The 22,586-nt window shown below is 41.5% G+C and overlaps 1 protein-coding gene across 2 annotated transcripts; it reads left to right on the forward strand.

The window, feature by feature from the left end:
* The first annotated feature begins 2,579 nt into the window (after positions 1-2,579).
* etv5a (ETS variant transcription factor 5a) lies at positions 2,580-13,126 on the forward strand. 2 transcript variants are annotated; one of them, XM_054615002.1, is made up of 12 exons: positions 2,580-2,657; positions 2,812-2,905; positions 3,034-3,081; positions 3,614-3,664; positions 5,762-5,885; positions 5,985-6,287; positions 6,951-7,282; positions 9,194-9,256; positions 9,745-9,813; positions 10,110-10,279; positions 10,401-10,508; positions 10,990-13,126. In XM_054615002.1, exons 1-12 carry the CDS (start codon positions 2,610-2,612, stop codon positions 11,218-11,220), a joined length of 1,641 nt encoding a protein of 546 aa, XP_054470977.1. In that variant the 5' UTR covers positions 2,580-2,609; the 3' UTR covers positions 11,221-13,126. The 2 variants fall into 2 exon arrangements, with proteins under 2 accessions (XP_054470977.1, XP_054470978.1); XM_054615003.1 differs by having other exon boundaries at positions 10,401-10,502.
* The last annotated feature ends 9,460 nt before the right edge of the window (positions 13,127-22,586 follow it).

The following is a 22,586-nucleotide window of genomic DNA, read 5'->3' on the forward strand; positions in this document are numbered from 1 at the left end:
ACAAAGATTTAGACCTTGATGTTGAATTCACAGTAAAATTTAAAAATGAATAAATACAATGTAAAAAAATAAAAGGAAATAGAGACTTTTCATTAAAGTTAATCATTATCCTCTGATGAACAGATTAACTAACCTCATCATCACCTCTTCTCCTCTTAAGTAAATAAATCTCTGAAATAAAAACTGATCAGATTGTGTGCAAATATAATTGCTGACTGAAGTTAATTACATTTCTTTATGTTACACTTATAGTGAATAAACAAACAAAAAGCATTTAAACATGGCCAGTTATTCTTGATTAATTGGTATTTAAGATGCAGGTGATATATAACATTTTAGGTATTTAACTTCTGTATTTTCTATAATCATATTAATTTTAATAATTTACTTGAAATACTTTTAATTTATTTGTCAGTTTGTGTCACTCTCCTAGAAACACACATCTGCTCCATTACTATGCTTTTAAAAATGAACTTTTTTAATCAATAAAGTAGTGTTCATTAAAAAAAGTTTACAGTGTAATAATCTAATTTTAACCATATCTTTGTTTTCCCCGCAGCTGGCCCTTTAACAAACTCTATCACGGCACTGATGGGATAAAAAAAAAAATGTGAATGAAATCCAGCCATTCATAAAAATAGGCTCCTGCTGCGCTCTGATTGGCCAAACCCGAACCTCATGCATAATTCATAAGCTCCTGAACGCCATTGGCTACCAGACGTGACGGACAGGGCTGCTCGGCCAATCAGAGCGCGTCGCTGGAGCCCAGAGGGAAAAAAGGGACCGGGCCATTAAGAGAAAGCTCAGTCAAGTTTTGTGAGTCGGAGAGGAGACATCAGAGCAGCTCTGCGCAGACAGTAGACTATCTACACGTTGTTTTGGTGTTTGTGGATATTAATAACCTATCTTTCAACATAGAGGACGTTCATACACACAAACAAGGTAAGATGCATTTTTAATTTGGGTAGAAAAACATGCTTTTTATGAAGCTTTTGGTGTTTTTCTGACTACAAACGCCATCTTAATGCAAGATGTTTTACTAAAGTCAACCATTTAAAAAAAAAAAAAATGTTTTTATTTGTGATGAAATAGTGTTAGTTTGTGGTAGTAAAAAAAAAAATGTTTTGGTTTTATGTGCGTGGAGGTTTTGGCTCATCAGTGCGCTCAGGAGGCTGTTTGTGATTTTCTTTATTTTTATGAATGGACTGGCTTTTTTTTTTTTTTTTTTTTTTTTCTTTCTCTCTTTCCTCTGTTTCCACTCAGGATCGAGTTTCACTTCATTGAGAAAAACAAGGGAGGGATGGGTGGGGGAAGGGCGGGGAGGAGGAGGAGGAGGGTGTCGGGTGACCCCCCCCCACACACCACACACCCAATTAAAGATCTGATTTTGACCCATTTGCTCACTGATGAAAGTTGGTGTGAATTATCTAAGTTATATCTAAGTTTGTCTGTTTACTCTTTTTTTATTTATTTTTTATTTTTTGTGAGAAGCTGTAGTGAAAAAACTTTGTTTTTGGTGCGTTCAGGGACCATATCTTCCATACTGTTTTTTATTGCTCCTAAAGTTCAACTTAATCAGAATGTAATAGTTGAAGTTAATATCTATATTGTTTTTAAAGTAACTTTCAATGCATATGATTTAAAGTCTCCCATCTTTTTCTTTTTACTCTTTTCCTTTTATTTCAACTACGTGTGACTAGAATACAACATAAGAATAACTTCCTGCTCTCTGGTTGATGTGCTCTGTGTCCGCTTGCTCCACGTGAGGACAAGTACAGTTGGTTCTAATGTAATAAGTATGATGCATGATGTGTACTCGGTGCCTGTAATTATTGCCCAGCAGCTATCTGTGTTCGTCATCCATTAACAGGAGATTGAGCAGTGAGTCATGTCACTCTGCTCAGGGAGATGTGAGAATGGAGAGAGGGCAGTGGCTTAGTGTTGTGTTGTTGTTGTAGTCTTAAAGGGAACTTGTTTCTTACTTTATAGTAGCAGATCAAGCCTCTATAAGATGCTTGTCATCTCCATTACTGTCTTTTTTCTACCTTGTTTGGAAGAGCCACAGACTCTTAAAAAACTCGCCATCTCCAAGCTGATTGGAGTGGAAAGTGTTGCCCTACGGATGGCCAGTGAGTGAGGCTTACATAAGTGTACTTACATGCGCTCCATCATGACTTGTGTTTACATTCATGCTGCAAGTTCAAAGGAGATGTTTGTTGGTTAAATAACTGGGCTGGGAGGAAGATGGAGGCCCTTGTTGCAGCCTGAGAATTTGATGCAGGAGATGTGATATTATAATAATAATAATAATAATAATAATAATAATAATAAGAAGAACTCAGTGTGGCCTCCAAAAATGAAGAGAATCCAAATCGCTTTAGAGAAATCTAGTGAAAAAACAACTAAAAATGTGCTCACATTTCCTAGACATTTCTGTGACTTACACTCTGTTTCCATTCTTGTTTCTTCCAGTGACCCACAAGGTGACCCCCGTGCACTGTCGCTTTAAAGCGAACACCTCCCCCTCCCTCCCCCCTCAATATCGGAGGCACCCCCCTCCCTCCTCCCTCTCCCTCCCCCCAAAAAAAATAAATAATCACAGCGGTAACATGGACGGCTTCTATGACCAGCAGGTCCCATTTATGGTCCCACCCAGTGTAAGTGGACACATGCCAGCCTCACACATCACATCCTCACACTTTGTGTGGCGGGGATGGACCTCCCATGCGGGTCACTGTAGACCACTGTACGTTTATAAAACACTTCCTGTTGATGCTCGTGACAGTTCTTCATCTTCTACCTTCCCAACAGCACAAGTCTCACGTGGAGGAACCGTCGCACAGCAGGCCTCTGAGCGACAGGAAAAGGAAGTTTGTGGACACAGAACTCGCCCAGGACACGGAAGGTAAGGATGGACGTGAATGAGTGCACACGTCAACCGCCACAAATAACACGTTTTATGTAATTAGAACTTTAATTAAAGTGGTGGGAACCTTTTTCCTCAATGTCTTTACAATTTCTTTTTTTTTTCAGAACTCTTCCAAGATCTCAGTCAGCTGCAAGAAATCTGGATTGCAGAAGGTAAATCCTTTTTATTAGTTAACTTATTTTTTTTTCTACATTTTTGCCAATGTTTTCTGCAGCTCTGCCTCTTTTGCATGTCAAGTCCTCCACTTGTAAAACACTGCAAAATCATTTCACTGGGATTATTTGTTCCACTTTAGGAAACATCTCGTTCCTTTTGGTCCTTTGTTTTCTAAATGGGGGGGGGGCATGAAATGGGGCAAGTTTTAAGATTAAAGATTAACTTTGCAAGAATGTGTAATATAGTTATTTTTATGTTAGCAATTAGAGCAAGAAGAGCAAAGTCCTATGCATAAGAAACCGCTGACAGAGGACATTTTTGTCTTGCCTTAAAAGCAGCCGTTTCTCCTTTTTTCCCTTTTACATTACATTGTTACCCTCTTCTTTTTTAAAAAAGCTATTCAATCAGCCAGTTTCCAGCAGAGTAGTTTTCTTTCCCATTGTTTCACCCTTTTTTTTGTCTGAGAGATTAAAAGGGGTATGTGCTCTATTTATTCTCACATGCCTCCATTCTCCTGTATCTTCACAGCCCAGGTGCCTGATGACGAACAGTTTGTCCCAGATTTCCAGTCGGATAGCTGTGAGTACCTCGTTTTTCATTGTTCATCTAATTGTCAGTCTGTGTGTGTGTGTGTGTGTGTGTGTGTGTGTGTGTGTGTGTGTGTGTGTGTGTGTGTGTGTGTGTGTGTGTGTGTGTGTGTGTGTGTGTGTGTCCTGTGGAGATTCTCTAAATGCCTTTTTCGTTCTTTAAATCAGTCAATCCTGCTCACGGTTTGGATGTTTTTAGCTCAGCCTGGTTCTTGTCTGATTTGGGCAGACATTCAAACCGCAGTAGCAATTCGTTCTAATAAAAAAAAAAAAAAAAAAATCATATTCTCCAGCAGCACTGCCTCTGCACACCGGCTTCTTTTTGCTTTCATAAGTGCTCTTATCCTTGAGTTACTGTCCCTGACCAGATGGCCCAGTCACCTACCTTTTTCTTTTTTTTTTCCTTTCTTTTTTCTTTTTTATATCTTTTAGTTTTTGTTCATCCTTCCAAGGAAGAACACCATTCTTCAAAACACAGCTCTGGTGATAAGGCAGCTCTCCCTCTCCCTCACTCTTACTCTCTCTCTCTCTCTCTCCCTCGCTCTCCTCCATTTTGAGTTTAATCAGCCGATTGGCATGGGGCACCACATGAGCCAAGCCCCTAATCTGATTTCACACTTTCCCGCACTCAGGCCCTGCTGCTGAAGTGGGCTAGATTCCAGCGGATGGGGCAGCTTCAGAGCTTCCTGTTTCAGTCCAGAACTAGCATCCCCCCCCCCCCCAAAAAAAAAAAAAGAAAACCCATCAAAACTTCTCCATCTGGCCTCCTGTTTTGTATCTGCACATCGCCTTTAGGCTGCAGCTGAGAGGATATGTTTGAATTACGACCAGTGGAGCATTGTATGACCCCCCCCCTCCCCCTCCCCTCCCCTCGGCCTCTCTGAGTTTATGTTTTCGTCTGATGCGTAGGAGGTGGAGACAGGGTGTGGTGTGGCTGCGTGTCCTTGTCAGAGCTTCCTTTTTAAAATCTTGTGGCAAAGCGAGCTGTAAACTGACCACTGTCCTCTCTGCTGTAACGTACCATTGAGGCTGACGCATTGACATGTATGTGTTTTCATAAGAGCCCCCATCCAAGGTCGCTTTCTACTGTGTGTGCGTATAGAGTCGGCTCACTGTAAGGTGCTGCTGTGGCGTACAGTCCCTGACCTTGTACTGACAGTTTGCTGTGTGTGCGTGAGTGATACTGAGAAGTGAGTTTGCAAGTTGCTTCTGTTGCCAGGCTGCAGACCGCTCTCTCTCTCTCTCTCTCTCTCACTCTCACTCCGGAGCACTCTGGAGCACTCTCGGTTTATAGAAGATGCGTGGAGCTCCAGTTCTGAGCTCGGATGGTGCAGGAGAGGAGTTTGCATGTCGAGTTTTCGTCCATTAATCCAGAAAAGATGCTTAATCTCTTCTTTATTTACTTTTCTATTGAGTCTCATCAGGTTTTTCAACGATGCACACAGCAGAGCTCACGTGCCCATTGTAACTGTGCTCCGGTCCATCAGCGCCATGAGTGATTTATTTGCCCCACCCCCACCCCCCTGCTCCTCTGTGCCAAGGGATCTAGTTTCTGGCCTGGCTATTATGTGGCGCCCCGGAAACTGCAGCCAATACGCAGAAAGCTGCAGCTAGTGTCTAATGGTTACAGTGCGCGGGAGAAGAAAAAAAAAATCATTCACCACCATTAGATTACAGCCGCGCTGATTCATGGCTATTGCTATTGGCCTGCTCCTAATGGGAGTCAGAAGATAAGTTTGATAGCTCTTTGTGTGTGTGAGCAGTGCAGTTGGTAACGTGCTACCTAGTGCTGGTGGTGGTGGTGGTGGTGGTGGTGGCGGTGGAGAGATTGTTGTTCTTCAGAGCACAGAGTCAACCCTCATTAGAGGAGGAGGAGGATAAATCGGCTCTAAGTGGCTCTGTCAGCCGAGGGAATACGCAGACGTTGTCCATGCGTCCATTTATCCATCAGTTCCAAAATGTGGTTAAGATAACCGCTGCACTTCTGTTTATGGCTTCAATTAGGGTGATATCTGGAGTCCATCTAATGCACTCCACTGTGTTGTTCTTCTCTCTCTCTCTCTCTCTCTGTGTGTCTCCTCCTGGCCAGTGATGTTTCATGGCCCGCCGCCAGCAAAGATCAAACGCGAGCTGACTCCCTCCAAAGAGTTTTCTCCCTGTCGCCAGGACCGGAGTCCCATGCCCTACGGAGAGAAGTGCCTTTACAGCTACAGGTATGTGGTGGTCTACCAAGGGCACGACGCTGGGTATTGATTATCTCTTCCACAGATAAATGAATTTAACCATGTGTGTCTCCATCTCTTCGTCCACAGTGCCTGTGACAGGAAGCCCGCATCCGGGTTCAAGCCATTAACTCCCCCCTCCACGCCAGTCTCTCCTTGCGGCCCCACCAGCACGGCAGGGACGCACCCGCTGAGCGAGCAGACCCCTCCTCCTCCTCCTCACCCCCATGTAGCCAACCCGACCCCGGGGCCACGTCCGGTGCACCTGCAGCAGCAGATAACGGCGAGCTCTCCCAACCAGCAGGCCCTCCCGGTCCACAGCCACAGCCCGCCCTTCGCCGTGCCCTGCGCCCCCATCAACCAGGATGCCAACAACTTCACACCTGAGCACAGGTGAGATGAACCTCTTAATCTGTATGTGTGGAGTGGTTTTCATCGTAGTGTTTTAAGTGGCCCTATTATGCTTTTCCACTTTCTCCTCTTCTTTAGTGTGTTATATATATTTTTGTACATGTAAAAGGTCCGTAGAGTGTAAAACCTGAAGTCCACGCCTAAAAGGAGTTACCCTCCCCCTCAGAAGCTCCTGAGCTCCTGAAACGGCTCCATTGAATTCTCTCCTTCACTTCTGTAACTTTATGAGGTCATAATGTAACTTTATGAGGTCATAATGTTACAGAGGTGACGTAAAACTCCTTCCGGCTAGTTTGGCCCTCAAACAACAAAAGAGAGAGACGGAGCTGAAGCTCTGGAGGAAGAGTTTTTTGAAATGTGAAACATTGACGGAATCACAACAGAGCGGGCTAGCTGACCAATCAGAGCAGACTTTGCTTTCTGGAGGGAGTAGCAAGCGCTACAACGGAGCGTTTCAGAAAGAGGTGCTGCAGGACAGCCAGGATGAGAAAAACAAGGAGGATTATGAGCATTAACGCATGTCAACATGTTGTAACTGTAACTGGAGATAAAAATATGCACCCGGAAAATAGCATAATAGGGCCTGTTTTAATGTAGCGAGCAAAGTTTCTGACCCGAACCTCACACTTTCTCCTCCATCTTTAGGTTCCAGCGGCAGATGTCAGAGCCATGTCTACCTTTCCCCCCCTCAGAGAGGCAAGGGCGACCCCAGTTCATGCCCCAGCCTCCCAACAACAACAACAACAACAACAACAGCAGCAGCAACAGTCTGTCACGTGACGGCCGGCCGCCGTACCACCGCCAGATGTCAGAGCCCTTGGTAGCGGTGCCCCCCCAGGGATTCAAGCAGGAGCTCATCGACCCCCGCTACACAGAGCAGGGCGTCCCCACCATGGGTCCCCCGGGGGCTCCGAGACAGGCTGCTTTCCACCCGATGGCCATCAAGCCGGAGCCACGCGACTTCTGCTTCGATTCCGGTGAGCAGAGAGGAGGAGGAGGAGGAGGAGGAGGAGGAGTAGTTGTTGGTGAAAATGAAGTCGAGACGAGTCCATTACCTCTCTAAAACGTCCCCCTGGAGCTCTCTGCATATCTGTTTCTCTAAAGCTCTGCCGCGTGAAAGTAATTGTCGAGGGCTCTGTGTGGAAGCAGAGCGGGCAGAGGGTGAGGAATGTGGCCGTGTTTGTTCTGGGCACTAACGCACGCCCGCGAGTTTTAGCATGCAGCAGAGGTGCTCATTTCACACACACACACACACACACACACACACACACACACACACACACACACACACACACACACACACACACACTCCCCCCTCCCCCCCAAAGCTTAATCTGCATCGCTCCTCCAGAGTCACGCCAATAAAGTAAAAGTGGGTCTTTCAGCTCAGCATAAGCCTCCAAGGGCAGAAAGTAAATGGGTCACCCAGCCAGGAGCACCTCTTCACTGAGCCTACCTGGAATAGATCTCGGCCAGAAGCCCTCGGAGGACTTAGTGACCCGCAGCACAGCAGAGTCGATAGCAAGAGCCTGGAAAATTCTCATCTCTGGGTTTTTATTTGTATTTTTTTTTTTTTTTTTTTTTTTTTTTTTAGAGAGTACACAAAGGGGGCCGAATTGTGCCAGTCCCCGCCCCCTCCCAAAAAAAAAAAAAAAGGGCCTCGTCAAACAAACTGTTTACTCGCTCGGTTTACATTCAAACAAGCCAGAGCGACTTGGCGGCGGAGTTGTTTGATCCTGACGCCCACACGCCCAGCTGTTGTCCTCGCTCTGATGCATTAACATCCCCTCTTTTCCTGAAACTCTGCAACTATTTTTTATTTATTTTTATTTATTAATCTTTTCGCACTCACATATACTCTCATTCCCTTTTCTGCATGGTGGGAGACCGGCTGGCCAGGGCAGTGATGTAATGACAAATCCTCTTAGCTCCTTATGGCCTTTTAAATACCCACGTCACAGAGGCCTAGTATCTATGGATGGAGGGAGGGAGGGAGGGAGGAAGTGCATGTTGGGAGTAACATTTGTTGCATCTGCGTTGGTGGTCTGGAGAGTGTTTAGCTATAAAGCCAGGGTCTGAATCCATGGATTAGCACTATTAGCATTTGACACAGGGCTAGAATTATTCTTTTAAATCCCCTCTTTCTGTTCTCTACATGCAAGGCAATAACTATGACTTCCTGCAGACTCTTCCCTTAAGTGAGGACAAGAGGAGACAGAGACTTGAGGAAACACTTGCTCATGATTGATCTCTGGTTGCCTTATCAGTAGACAGGAAACAGTATAATGGATGGGGGGGGGAGATGGATGGAGACGGGTCGGTACACGCTGCAGAGACGCTTTGCTGCGAAACGGAAGACAGGCCTTGACCTGGGGGGGGGGGAGGAGAGAGAGAGAGGACTGGTGTAACTCGATTGTCATTGAGATTTAATACAGCAGCCACGGTGCTAATCTCATTTAAAGGCTTGGTGAACATGCGTGGGCTGTTGTGTGTTGTGCAGTGTACACTGAGCAGGGCTTTAGTCCACTACTAGGTGTGTGTGTGTTGAGTGTGTGTGTGTGTGTGTTTTTGTGTGTGTGTGTGTGCCCAGCTGTTGGAGCTGCAGATGAATACATTTTCATACGTATACTGTATATTTATCAAGGTGATAAGAGGAGGAGACGTTCAGTCCAAGCTATATAGATATAGATATCTATAGGTATATAGCTTGGACTGAACGTCTCCTCTGTAAACATGGAGCAAAGCGGTGTAATCTTTGTGCACAGTGGCAGCAATCCAAATAAATCTGTCAGCTGCGAGGTGGATTTTGATGCATTACATATTTGATATGAACAGCGAGGATGTCTCTGGTCTAAATTTACACACCCGTCTTCTTTTTGTTTTTACAGAAGTGCCTAACTGTCAGTCGTCGTTTGGGCGAGCGGGGAGCTTCTACCAAAATAACCATGAAAGTAAGTTATTGTCTTTTTTTTTGTGTGTGTGTGTGTGTGTGTGTGTGTGTGTGTGTGTGTGTGTGTGTGTCTTAGATGTTTGAATCGTTTCAACTTGTCAAGTTCAATCGTTTGTGACCCAGAACCCCGACGACTTATCGAGCTGCTTAAAGCTCAGCATTGGGGGGGGGGGGAGCAAAGCGGTCAGCAGCATTGAAACGACAGCTCAAAGGGGAAGGGAAGGGAGTGGGTCAATGAATCGGGTGTAGCTGCTCCACACATACATTACATTTCTCCCGTCAGCAGCTGGCAGACGCTCCGCACAATGAGAGCTGAGCTTCCACTCTTGGGAAAGCTGGCCGGCTGTATTGTCTTTTGAGTGCAGTCTGGATCTCCGGGTTGAACGTGTCAGAACAGAATCCTCGTTCCCACGCTCTATCTGCCGTTCCACCTTCATCCCATTCATGTTGCATTCTTTTCTTTTCTTTTTTTTTTCTGTCTTATTACAGGCTTCTCCTTTGACAGAGATCCTCAGATGTACTTTGACGATACCTGTGTGGTCCCTGAAAGATTAGAAGGTAAGAACGAGAAAACGGTAAAAAAATTAAAAAAAACTCCTGATATAAACCCAAGATTAGAGCAAAAGTACGAGATATTTTATTCACATGAAGTTGGCTGGTCCAGTCCTTTTTGCCTGCTCGCAGTGCATAATGAACAGCGTGTCCACTTCACAGTCACCATCTGGCAGGAATGTCTCACCACACTGTGGTCGTGGAGGAGTCCAGTGCTGACTGACGCTTTTTCTTCACTCTTCCTCCTTCTCATTTCTCTCTCCTCTCTTCCCCAACTCTTCTCCTTCTTCTTCCGCTCACAGGTAAAGTGAAACAGGAACCCTCTGTCTATCGGGACGGCCCTCCCTACCAGCGCCGTGGCTCCCTGCAGCTCTGGCAGTTCCTGGTCACACTACTGGACGACCCGGCCAACGGACACTTCATAGCCTGGACCGGCCGCGGCATGGAGTTCAAACTGATTGAGCCCGAGGAGGTCAGTCCACCAACTGTCCACATGCCTCCTCGCCTCCACTTCCACTCCTCTAAACTACAAGTTCTCATACGTATCCATCTCTTCATAGCTAATAGCAAGTCTTTGTGTTGTCTGGCCTCAGGTGGCTCGTCGCTGGGGCATCCAGAAGAACAGGCCGGCCATGAACTACGACAAGCTGAGCCGCTCACTGCGCTACTACTACGAGAAGGGCATCATGCAGAAGGTAAAGGCACGTTCACCCCTTTTTCCTTTCCCTCCATCTATCCGCCCTCTGACCTCAGATAGAGATGTCTGATTACCACCACAGGGAGTGCTCTGATAAGGCTAGCCTGCAGGCCACACCTCTTCTATTAGTTTAGTTTAGTTTATTTGCACAATTGAAAAATATAAAAACATAACTTAGATAAATAATATTACAGTGCAGGAAAAGGCTCCACCTATATATTATAAAAATGTCACAATACTATAACAAATACAAAAAATTGAATATATTAATCTTTACGTTTAGTGTCTGTTGCCTCAACCAGATCAAAATGAAGAGATAGAAGAAGAAAAAATCTTCTTGAAATCAGACTACTATATCCCTAACTCAAGAGTCTGCAGAGAAAATGACACATTTAGAAATATGATGTAATGCATCAAAAATGCACACAAGTATGAATCAGGACGTTCTGAAATGTGAGTTTAATGTCTTTGGTCTTGTTTCCCAGGTGGCCGGTGAGAGGTACGTGTACAAGTTCGTGTGCGACCCCGAGGCTCTCTTCTCCATGGCCTTCCCCGACAACCAGAGGCCCAACCTGAAGGCGGACCCGGACAGCCTGCCGGGCCAGGACGACGACACCGTGCCCCTCACCCACTACGAGGACACGGCGCCCTACCTGCTGGACGCCGGGGAGCAGTGCGTGGTGGGCCTGCCCTTCTCCGACGGCTACGGCTACTAGCGAGCGGCGGAAAGGAGGCGGGGGGGGGATTCCTGACGCACGACACACATATGCACACGCAAACACTCCCCCCCCAAAAGTCTCTCTCGACGGCCCACTCTCAAAGCAAATCCAGAGCTGGAAACTGCTGAGCCGCCTGGAAGGAAAGGCCTCGCACTCTTGCCTCCTTCATGGTTTCCTCTCCGGCTCCCCTGGAAAAACCTTCATGGAACTCTGTAAGCTCCCAAAGCTAAGAATGAATGACAGACTGGGGGGGGGAAGCCTGTGAGAGAGAGGGTTGTGAAAGCGGTGAGGGTGAACTGGACTGCAAAAGGGGGCTGCTGTTGCTACGGAGACCAAACGGAGCGAGGCCACACGCCGCCATCTTTTAAACAGAACTGCCAAGGCCCCCGTTTGTACCGCGAGAGCTGTTGCATTTCTGATTTTGTGACAATCTGCTTTTCTTAAAAACAATCAAGTAACCAAACAGAGTCAAAACATAAAAAAAGTACTCTAAATGCAGCACTATTCTATAGTTGCCTTTTTTGGTTACCCCCCCATTTTAATGTCGCCACATCTGAACTACAAGATCCGTGAAAGGGCTTTAATTTGCATAAAACGGATTCACAAACACACACACAACATATTCTAAAAACCACAGATTTGTTTTCTGTAGATAGACTTTTTTTTTTTTTTATAAATGCCAGCTGTTCTACACTTACAAATTTTTTTTTTTCTCTCTCTGAGACCCAGAACTCTCAGGTTTCGGGTGCGTTGCTGTATTTCAGGCTAGTCGGTCGGGCCGCTCTCGTGTAAACGTGTAAAACGCTCTTTTAATCGTTCTGCCCGTGTGCGTGATTGTATCCGCTTTTTTCCCTTTTTTAGAGACCTTACAGCACGGTGGGAGCCCACACGGTCAATACAGTCCAACGACTCTCTCGTCTGCTCATCCCTGCTGGGTCCTCAAGTTCAGAGATGATTAGCACTCCATCTCCTCCGTTTCAAAAGGGACACATAAGTACATATTTTCCCCAGAGGCGTTAATGATACATTTTAAAAAACGGTTATTATCTATGACAAATGGTCCCGTTGCTCCTTTTAAATTTTTTTTTTTTTTTTTTTTTTTTGTATTTCAGTCTGGGTGCTTGATGTTTTTCTTGGCAGTGTACTAGTTCCTCTGATGCACCAGTATGGCAGGAGCATCAGGGTGTTGCATGCAAGTTTAAAAAAAAAAAAAAAAAAAGAAGAAGAAGAAGATGACCCTTCTTTTGGACGCCTCTCTGCCAGTCACACGTTGTCAACAGGAGAGTTCTGCTTCTCTTTGCATGGTGTAATCAGTCAAGACTCTGTGTCCACTAACATATCGCTTTAACTGTCTTTTGGACAAAGAAGATATTTGTGATATTCTCTGCATTTCTTTTTTTTTTGTTGTTGTTTTTTTTTGTGTTCATTATCTATGTTTCTGAAAGGGGAGGGTCGGAGGAGGGGGGGCGAAGACAAAACGTATATAAAGTATATATTTTTGCTATAAGGCTGCATTTGTTTTGATTTTAATGTATAAGCTGTATAGTTTAGGCTCTAATAGACATGTACCTTTTTAAAAAAAACAACAAAAAAACAATCCCGATCCTTATGATGCTACTACTGCAGACTGTTTCTTTAAGAGGCCTCAAGGTTGGAGAATGGATGAGAAGATGATATGATCTTGCCTGTAAAGTTGTGTGTGTGTGTGTGAGTGTGTGTGTGTTTGTGTGTTTTTAAAGGCCGAAGTTCCACCAAAGGCCACAATGACGACACACATAATATCATGGGATTGTCTGCACTTGTATAGGCTTCAATCCTGTCCCCCCCCCCCCTCACAATGTGTTTCTTACACTGCTGAGTTTATGATAATCTGTACTGGGTACAATAAACGCTCCTTTATGCTTCACCGCCTGAAGTCCTGGTGTGTTTCATAATTTGCTCTCTTCCTCCCTACTGCTCAGCCGGTCAGCTGACTGGCTGCTGTGGTCTGGCAGTCACTGCGCTTGACCTGGCTGATTTCTTGAGTCACATGCTTCCCCTGATACCTTTCTGGGTAAATGATTACTCTCTTTTAACTCCTCGGCAAATGTCTGCTGTGTACAAGAAGCAAAAAAAAACCACTTCATTTTTCCTTTTCTATACGTTTAAACGTTATCTTAATGCTTACAATTTTACAATTACGTATGTTTCATTTACATTGTTGGGGGTTCCGAGGTTAAGTGTAGTTTTTGACAACAACAATGTTGTTCAGTTGCTGCCAACGCATACAGAAGCAGAGCGTAGGAGCAAAAATGTATCGCCCAGTTTAATATTTATGTATTAGTTACACTTTATCAATTATACATCCATTATATTAAAACAAAAGAATGTTCTCGTGTTCAAGCACGATTGCGCGGTGAATAATTCACTTCAGTGAGCCCCAAAAGTATGGCTGTTATGCTCGTATTTTAGCATGGAATTATTCATGAGTGTAAATATGAGACATGACAGAGCGCCGAGTAAGCCATAAATATTAATATGTTATATACATGCGACCCTGTATAATGACTCTGAGGTTAAAGTGCAGTCTGCAAGATGGGATAACACCAGGTGGTAAAAGACTTTAAACTTGCATTAAAAAAATTATACGTATCTGTTTTCTACATTCTCCTGTTTCCTGTATGTTGCAACATTTCCTTTAATGGACTGACGTCTAACCACATAAATATTGTTCATAGTCAAAGTGTAAAACCTATAGTGACAAGAGCCCCAGGTTTGTCCTGGTACATTATCCAACCTTGGGGGGCCTGTGAGAAAACCTAGTTTTACAATACATATAGTTACATGGTGCATGTTGGCTAGATTAATGTTACCCCATGATCAGAAACGGTTTATTTCAAGTACTTTTGCTCATACAAGGAATGTGGTTTGGTGATTGCTGCATGACAGTAAACACAGTAGAATAGTTTAAGACATAATGTGAAAATAAAAATATGAAGATTTACAAAAGAATAAACAAAAAGAGTATCTTAAAAAAGGTATTTTATGTAAGTGTTGAGTGTATATTAAAGATATTAAATACATCAAATTACTACTACATATTTCTGAATGGGATGTAGAGAGAAGGGATTTAAAAAGGGTTTGGTATCAATGAACGCTAGAAAAATACTTAATTGCATCCAAGTCAAAGTACTGCATTCAAACCAAAAAACGAACTTAAATATAGAAAAATTTGCAACATATTTTGTATATAAAATCTTAATCTGAAAAGTAACGCTGTCAAAATAAATTCAGCAGAGTAAAAAGTACAATATGTCCCTCTGAAATGTGTCGTAGAAGTACAAAGTAACTACAAGTACCCCAAAGTTGTACGTATCTTGGATCTGAGTGTGCATTGTTTGAATTGAGCAGTGAGCTGGCTGTTTTTTTCCAACCATCTTGTGATGTTTGTTTCACTTTAACATCCCATCAATCGTCTGAGCATCTCCCCCCCCCAGGCTTGTGTAGTCCTGCTTACTGTGTCTGCCTTCTAACATCGCCGTGTTGTTAAATGTGTCTTGAACTAACCTGCGTAGCATAACGGTGTCTGATATGTGATAAAACTGTGCAGCTTTACACTGTTATTGTGCTGCAGTACAGCAGGACTGAGAGTACTAAAGCCGAGCTCCAGTAACGCAGTCTGCCTGCCAGGCAACTCTGCATTGATTGAGAGAGCAGAGTGCCTTTGAACGCCATGAAAGACCTTTTAGTGCGCTCATGGGAGCTGCTCTGCCCTGATAGTGTGTGTATGTGTGTATGTGTGTGTGTGTGTGTGTGTGTGTATAGTAGCTGCCAGCGCTCATAACATGTATATTTTTGTTGATGTATATGTACTCATATCTGCTCTATGTGTCAGCTGTAGGAGGTGTAAGAATTTAGAAAAGTCCACTTCAGATTGAGGTCTATGAATAGTGGAGATATCGTCCATCATGTTAGAGCAGTGGTTCTCAAATGGGGGTACGTGTACCCCTGGGGGTACGTGAAGGCACTCCAGGGGGTACGTGAGATTTTTAAAAAATATATTTAAAATTAGCATCCATTCAAAAATCCTTTAAAGATTGCTATTTAATAAATATTCAATAAAATATAAGTGTAAGTTCATAAACTGAATTTAATGCAACAATGCAATCGTCAGTGTTGACAGTTTAATAAATCAGACACTGATGGCACAGCGCTGTGTGTTACATCTTTTTTTCAACCAAATAATCTTTGCGCTGGTTAGGGGGTACTTGGCTAAAAAAGTATTTCACAGGGGGTACATCACTGAAAAAAGGTTGAGAACCACTGTGTTAGTGTATAGCACTGCAACACTGTGGCAGAAATGCAAGCATCATCCCCTATCCTCTTTATTTGTTGAGCACTAAAACAACAGTAAAAAAAAATGCATTTTATTGCAGAATTTGGAATAAGAATATTCACACCTTGGCTGTGAATCCTCAAACAGACGCCCACAGTCCTCTTGTCAGATTCAGATGAAACAATGCATCACTGTCAGGAGCACACCTTTAGACGGTCCAGTGTTTTCAGCCTGGAAGTTCATTTGTGAAGTTGGGAATAAGGAGTTTGACACAAAAGTTCAGTTGCTAGCTTTTCCGACTTTTTAACACAAAACGTGTATATTTTTTATTTGTCATCCTTGTTCTGTGAGGCTGTACTTTGTGCTACATGCTAACAGAACATGCTAACAATGAAGATGCTGGTGTGGTGAAGTTCAGCAGGTGTAATGTTAACTATGTTCACAGTTAAGCGTGTTAGCATCCAAACTTGGGTGGTCACAATAACAGATTTTCAGAGACACGATTAGCATGTCCAAAAGAATTCATGATTATGATCATTTCATAATATCTATGGAAAACTTTATTGTGCATTTTCTTTTGTTTTGGTGAACGATGCTGGAAGAGTCTGTGAATAATTGTTACAAAATCGTGATTTAAAGGCGCAGTGTTTAGCATTTCAGGGAATCTAATAGCAGCAATGGAATATAATAAACATAACTATGTTTTCATTTGTGCATAATCACCTGAAATTAAGTTTTTGTTTGTTTTCGTTAGCTTAGAATGAGCGTTTCATATCGACATAGGGAGCGAGGCCTCTTTACGGAGTCGGACATGTTTCTACAGAAGCCCAGAACGGACAAAAGAGAGAGACTTTCATGTTTTTACGTTACCTGAAGGCCACCGTACTTCTCCAACAAGCTTGTGACACTGGGGTAGGGTGCAAAATTGTGGTACGGCCTACTGACCCCCTTTGATCCTTGTTGTTTTATTACAGTAAGGATGACCTTTGACCGAGGTGAGCGGCGTTACCATGGTTTTGCACAACCACAACTCTAGATGCCACCAAATTCTATGTACTGTCCCTTTAAGAGACGCTTGATTATTCATTCTGGATTAACATTATCATATGTGTATTATTAAGATGATATCAACGTTTTCTCATCTTTAATATAATGGTAATCGTCAATATTTTGACACCTCTAATGCAAACATTAGCACTAAACCCAAAGTACAACTGAAGCTGATGGGAATAACACAAGTTTGGTCATAAACCAAAGTTCAAACTTTGACTTTATGGTGGAACTAAATCAACATCAAGGGGATCACCAGAGTTATAACTAATTCATCCCGTGGGGAACATAAATGTTTGTAACAAATAACCTGGAAATTCATCACAATATTTCGCTCAAAACCACAAATGACAACCTTATGCTGAAGATTATTAATCAATAGGATTCATCCTCTGGGGGGGTCATGCAAGTTTTTACAATCCATCTGAATCCATCTTTTTGGGGATATTTCTGTCTGGTGAACTGACAGACTGGCCTTCGTTCTTTTATCCACAGTTAAGATTAAGCCATGAGCCTAACATGATGATCCTGATCCATTTAACAGGAGCGAGTGACGTCTTGGAAAGGTCCCATCACCTTGGAGACGCTCCATCACCGATACAGAATGCATCCTCCTTGAAGATAATGAGCTGCCAAAGGCCGGCAGTAAGGTACGTAGAGTACAATATGTATTCATGTTGGAGGGATGACCTAAGGTAAGGCTCCACACATGAAACAAATAAAGCTGCATCATAAACATACTAAATCAATACATACTCTATTACAGAGTGCTTGATACATGGCCCTGGGCTTGAGCTGGGAGAAAAGTGGACATATCAAATGGGTAGTCCTTCAACATACATTATGACCACTAGCTGCTTCCAAGTAAATTATTGATCCTGACACAAGACAAGGCAGCTCAAGCATAATGTGGTTTCAGCTCTGAATCTCCAGACCATGGCAGGCACTCAGTGTGTCAATACACAAACACACATACACACACACACACACACACAGCCTGCATCTACTGCAGTTTGAGAAAGCGAACCACTTTGTTCTGGCTACGAATACTGAGAAATATGGGTCATGCTGCCGGGAAGGGAACAGCACAAATCTTTCACATTATTTGGCCAACACGCTGTGTTCGCACAATGCTAATTACCATGGTGAGAAACAGCTCCTAAAACTCTGTTACGTAACTGAGTTCTCACAAACCGCACACACACACACACACACACACACACACACACACACACACACACCAAACACACATACACACACACACATACACCAAACACACACACACACCACCCACAAGTCAGTATTTATTTCAGATTTTCATGAGAGCTCATATTTATTGTATCGTTGACCATGGCTGCCCTCTAGTGGATGGGTACCTGTCCTGTTAGAACAGAAGTACGAGAGTCCTGGACACACATCAATCAGGAAGAAACTCAAAATGACAATAAAGAAACATAAAAACGAGTACAAAGAGATGCAAAACAGCTGCAAAGAGACACAAAGAGAATCACAACGACGATTACAAGGGCAACACAACCACAAAGAGACACAACATGACTATAAAGAGACACAAAACAACTACAAATAAATTATAAAGAGACTTTAAAAGACCACAAAGAAAGACAACGGCTACAAAAAGACTACAAGACCAAACTAACAACAAAGAGATGCAAAAGAGCTGCAAAGAGACTCAAAGATACACAAAACAACTACAAAGTGACTCCCAATAACTATGAAAAGGGGCAAAACAACCACAAAGAGACAACGTGACTGAAAATGACTAAATCTAGCAACTACCTTGCCCGATTGGTGTTCGAGAATGTGTGAGAAACTCCAGATTAATTTACTTAAATTAAGATTAAACATGACAATTAAAGTTGGTCTTTGTTGTTATTTGATAACCGCTAATAAATAAAAACAATTTGTATATGGGCTAGTCATAATTTACTTTGGGCAAGTAGATTTCTGATCCAATTGCCCAACCTGGCAAGTAGAACATATTCTGCTTGATGATTTCCAGCATTAAAGCAGACACCAGGGCTGCGTTCAGACATTCACATATACTGTAAATTGTGTTCGTGTCAGATATCAAGAAACAGTATCTTCATGAACAATGGACGTTGTAGATTAAATTTGTTCTCTATACTCTGTATATGCTGAATGGATGGGCCTTTAATCTTATTGGTTGTTCAATCCCTGGTTTCTCGTATCCTCCTGATGAAATTGAAGCATAGAATATCATAAGTAGGGCAAAATTGTATCGTGAACATCACTATCTCATACTGAGTTCAGCTCTCTTCTTCTCCTCCACCAGGCTGATTCAGCTCATTTACATCTGAGGTGACAGCTCTGCCAAAATGTTTCATCAGCACTGCTGAGCGTTACTCATGCTGTTAGGCATTACATATCTGCTCTCAGTGAGCAGTGATATCAGTGCCGGGGAGGTGTTTGTTGTTCAACATGCTGATGAAGCAGCAGGGCGATAGCAACAGCTTGTAAAAGGCTGATATATGGAAGAAAAAAAAGCATTGTAATAGTTATGATAATGTTGAGACATAAAGTTAGAGACAAAACAATCTCAGCACAAAGTCCATTTGGCAGAAGTTTTGGAGCTTTCAGTTGTCGACAATCCGAATCTTCCTCAGCAGATGGAGCTTCAAAAGTTCAAACATCATTTTTTCTGAGCACTTTAAGAAATTCAAGTGCTTAAAAGGACTCCCTAATCACACTATCCTCATTTCCCTCTGAACACCTTTAGACACCAGCATGTATGAGGTGATATAAGGGAGGAAAAACTGTTAAGTGAATGCAGAAATTGTAATGTCCTGTTTGTAAACACAAGCTCTGTCCAGTTATCTCGCTTTATTTGTGTTTTTTCCGGTGCTTTGTCCTCCGTTTTTGTAGCTTTACTCTTGGCTGTGTGCTTGCTTATGCATGGGGGCTACACACCCAACGTCCCTGCAGATACAGACACCTCCACACACTTCTAGCAGGTCATATGTGATGATTGAGACTTTTATGTGACACTATGGAAATCCTGCATAGTGTACCTTAAAAAAAGACGACCATTATCTGGGTTGTGGGATTTGATGTATATCCTAAAATAGATTATTTCCCAGTTAATGTAACTGGTGCATAAGTGGACCTTCTGCACCGATCTATAAACACTATAAACATAATTTCTTCTGTAAGTAAGTGCATCATTGTGTAAGTTTGAGTTCTGACACTTATTTCAACTTGCAGCCATGCAGCATGTGTTGTGTTGGCTGCTGCAAACAGTACTTCATCTTCTCCGTACTGCTGATATGTATTATGCACAATCCAGCCCAAAAATTGAGGTACATGTTTTGTACTTTGTGACATTATACGTTGTTGAATATGTAGCCTACCACCAGACTATAGCTACACCGTTATATAGCATCTGTCCTTTAATACTTTCACAATTTCAAATAACACTTTGCAGAAGATGGACAAACTGTTCTCTACTGAAGCTGAATTCTTCACAGGCTGCAGCTTTCTGCCTTTTCTTTTTCTTTTTTTTTGTATAATCGTAGGTGTAGTGTGGGAGTTGAGATTTGAAGCTGTTGAAATATGTGTTTATTCTCTCTCAGCTTCAAGTTGAATTTCCACACCAGGACAATAAAGGTGCTGAACTGAAATGCAGCACTTATCAGATTGGGACATGAGTTTGTCCTGGAGGCGCAGCTACACAGACGCTACATTTATTAAATCTGGATTTTAAATATACTGATGTCAATTTTACATAATGCTTTTCCTTGTGGCTGTTTGGAGAGAACCTCGACAGCAGCATCGTTTAATTATGCGCTGGGGTGTTGACCACTAAGAATTAGTAAATAGATTTAAAAACAACTTTCCTGACCTCAAGGCTCAAAGTGTATTGTCATTACATTTCCCTTTATGCTACACAAGAATAAACAAAAACAGTAGGAGAGCTTAAAATATTGAATAATGCTATATTTGGTGAACTTCCTCTACAGTACATGGTTCTTCTCTGCGTGAGCCAGAGTAAACAACAGAAGAGAGATAAGGAAAATATGCAGGAGAAAGAGTTTAGGTTAACCTATTTATTCTGCTTTTGCTATGTTGTGCATCCTACACTGAAGAGCAACAGGTGTGTTTGTGTGAGAAATACTCTGCAGTAACACGTCTGCTTTTAATTCAACTAAGTGCTTACTGAAGTTAAGTCTACACAGAATATTATACCATTTGGTTATTGCTTTCAGTGTGCAAAACTCTTAATTTAAAGAGTCAAACAACTTTACTTATCCTTTCTTTTATGTGTGCTGACATTCAGCAAAATCACATGTTAAAGCTCATTTTGAAGCGTTAAGGTCAAATGCTTATTTTGTATTACAGTTTCATGAGATGGCAGTGATATTGTAGACTACTATAATAACATAAGATTTGTGTTTAGTTATGGCTACATGGCTTACAGTACCGGTCAAAAGTGTGGACACACCTTCTCATTCAACTACTTTGAAGAATGTAAAATATAAAACATATTCTGGTTTGTTGAGCATTTGTTTGTTTACCACATAATTCCATATGTGTTCCTTCATAGTTTGGATGTCTTCAATATTAATCTAATAATGTAGAAAAAAAATAAAGAAAAACCATTGAATAAAAAAACTTTTGAAACTGTATATAAAAATAAAAAAATATATAAAATAAAAATAAAAATAAAAATTGAATGAGAAGGTGTGTCCAAACTTTTGACTGGTACTGTATATATATTAGATTTAGATGGACCCTCATGATCTTTCTATAGAACAAAAATATGGATATTAAGATGGTATATTTAAAAAAAAAAGTTTCAGTCACATAATAAGGGAATTGCATACACATTTTTAGACAAAGACAATTTAATTATACATGATATTATAGTTCTACATACAGTACCAGTCAAAAGTTTGGACACACCTTCTCATTCAACTACTTTGAAGAATGTAAAATATAAAACATATTCTGGTTTGTTGAGCATTTGTTTGTTTACCACATAATTCCATATGTGTTCCTTCATAGTTTTGATGTCTTTAATATTAATCTACAATGTAGAAAAAAAAAATAAAAATAAAGAAAAACCATTGAATGAGGTGTGTCCAAACTTTTGACTGGTACTGTATAAAAGAAGACATACATTCATATATATATATTAAAGAAGACATACATTTATTTATATATATAAAAGAAGACATACATATATTTATATATATAATACATATACATTTATACATATTCATACATTTATATATATATAAAAGAAGACATACATTTATATATATATATATATATATATATATATATATATATATATATATATATATATATATATATATATATATAAGGTCTTCAATATTAATCTACAATGTAGAAAAAAATTTAAAAATAAAGAAAAACCATTGAATGAGAAGGTGTGTCCAAACTTTTGACTGGTACTGTATATATTCAATACAATACCTGAGTTTCAGTATGACACCAAAACAATACTTTTATTAGATTTACCAAATAAACTTCCTATAGATAGACTACCTACTACTACTTTGGTAAATATAAACAAGAGGATTCAAAAATAATGTTTAAACAAAAAAGAAAATCCTTGAGAGAAATATACCAGATTAAAATAATATCAGATTGGAGAAATTTATATTTAAAAATTATTAAATATATTTTATTCAGTATTCTAATTGACAACTTGGTTGCTATGGATACAGTTGCCTGTAAGATATCACCGCCTGCAGGAGACTCCAGGTATGTTACTATTAAAGGCTATTTCACCCAAATGACACCTTATTATTGTGCATATAACAGGTAGTCATGGAGATAGTTATAAATTTGATTTATGAGGTTTTAAAATATATATATATATATCTCCTAGAACAGAAAAAAAAAAGATTAATTGGAAATACAGAATAATGTTGGAACTACTTTCACTGAAGAAATAGTCCCTATGGGAACAGTTCACAATCAAAAAGTTGTT

The sequence above is a fragment of the Anoplopoma fimbria genome, chromosome 16 (genome assembly GCF_027596085.1).
Source record: "Anoplopoma fimbria isolate UVic2021 breed Golden Eagle Sablefish chromosome 16, Afim_UVic_2022, whole genome shotgun sequence".
NCBI classification, from domain to species: domain Eukaryota; kingdom Metazoa; phylum Chordata; class Actinopteri; order Perciformes; family Anoplopomatidae; genus Anoplopoma; species Anoplopoma fimbria.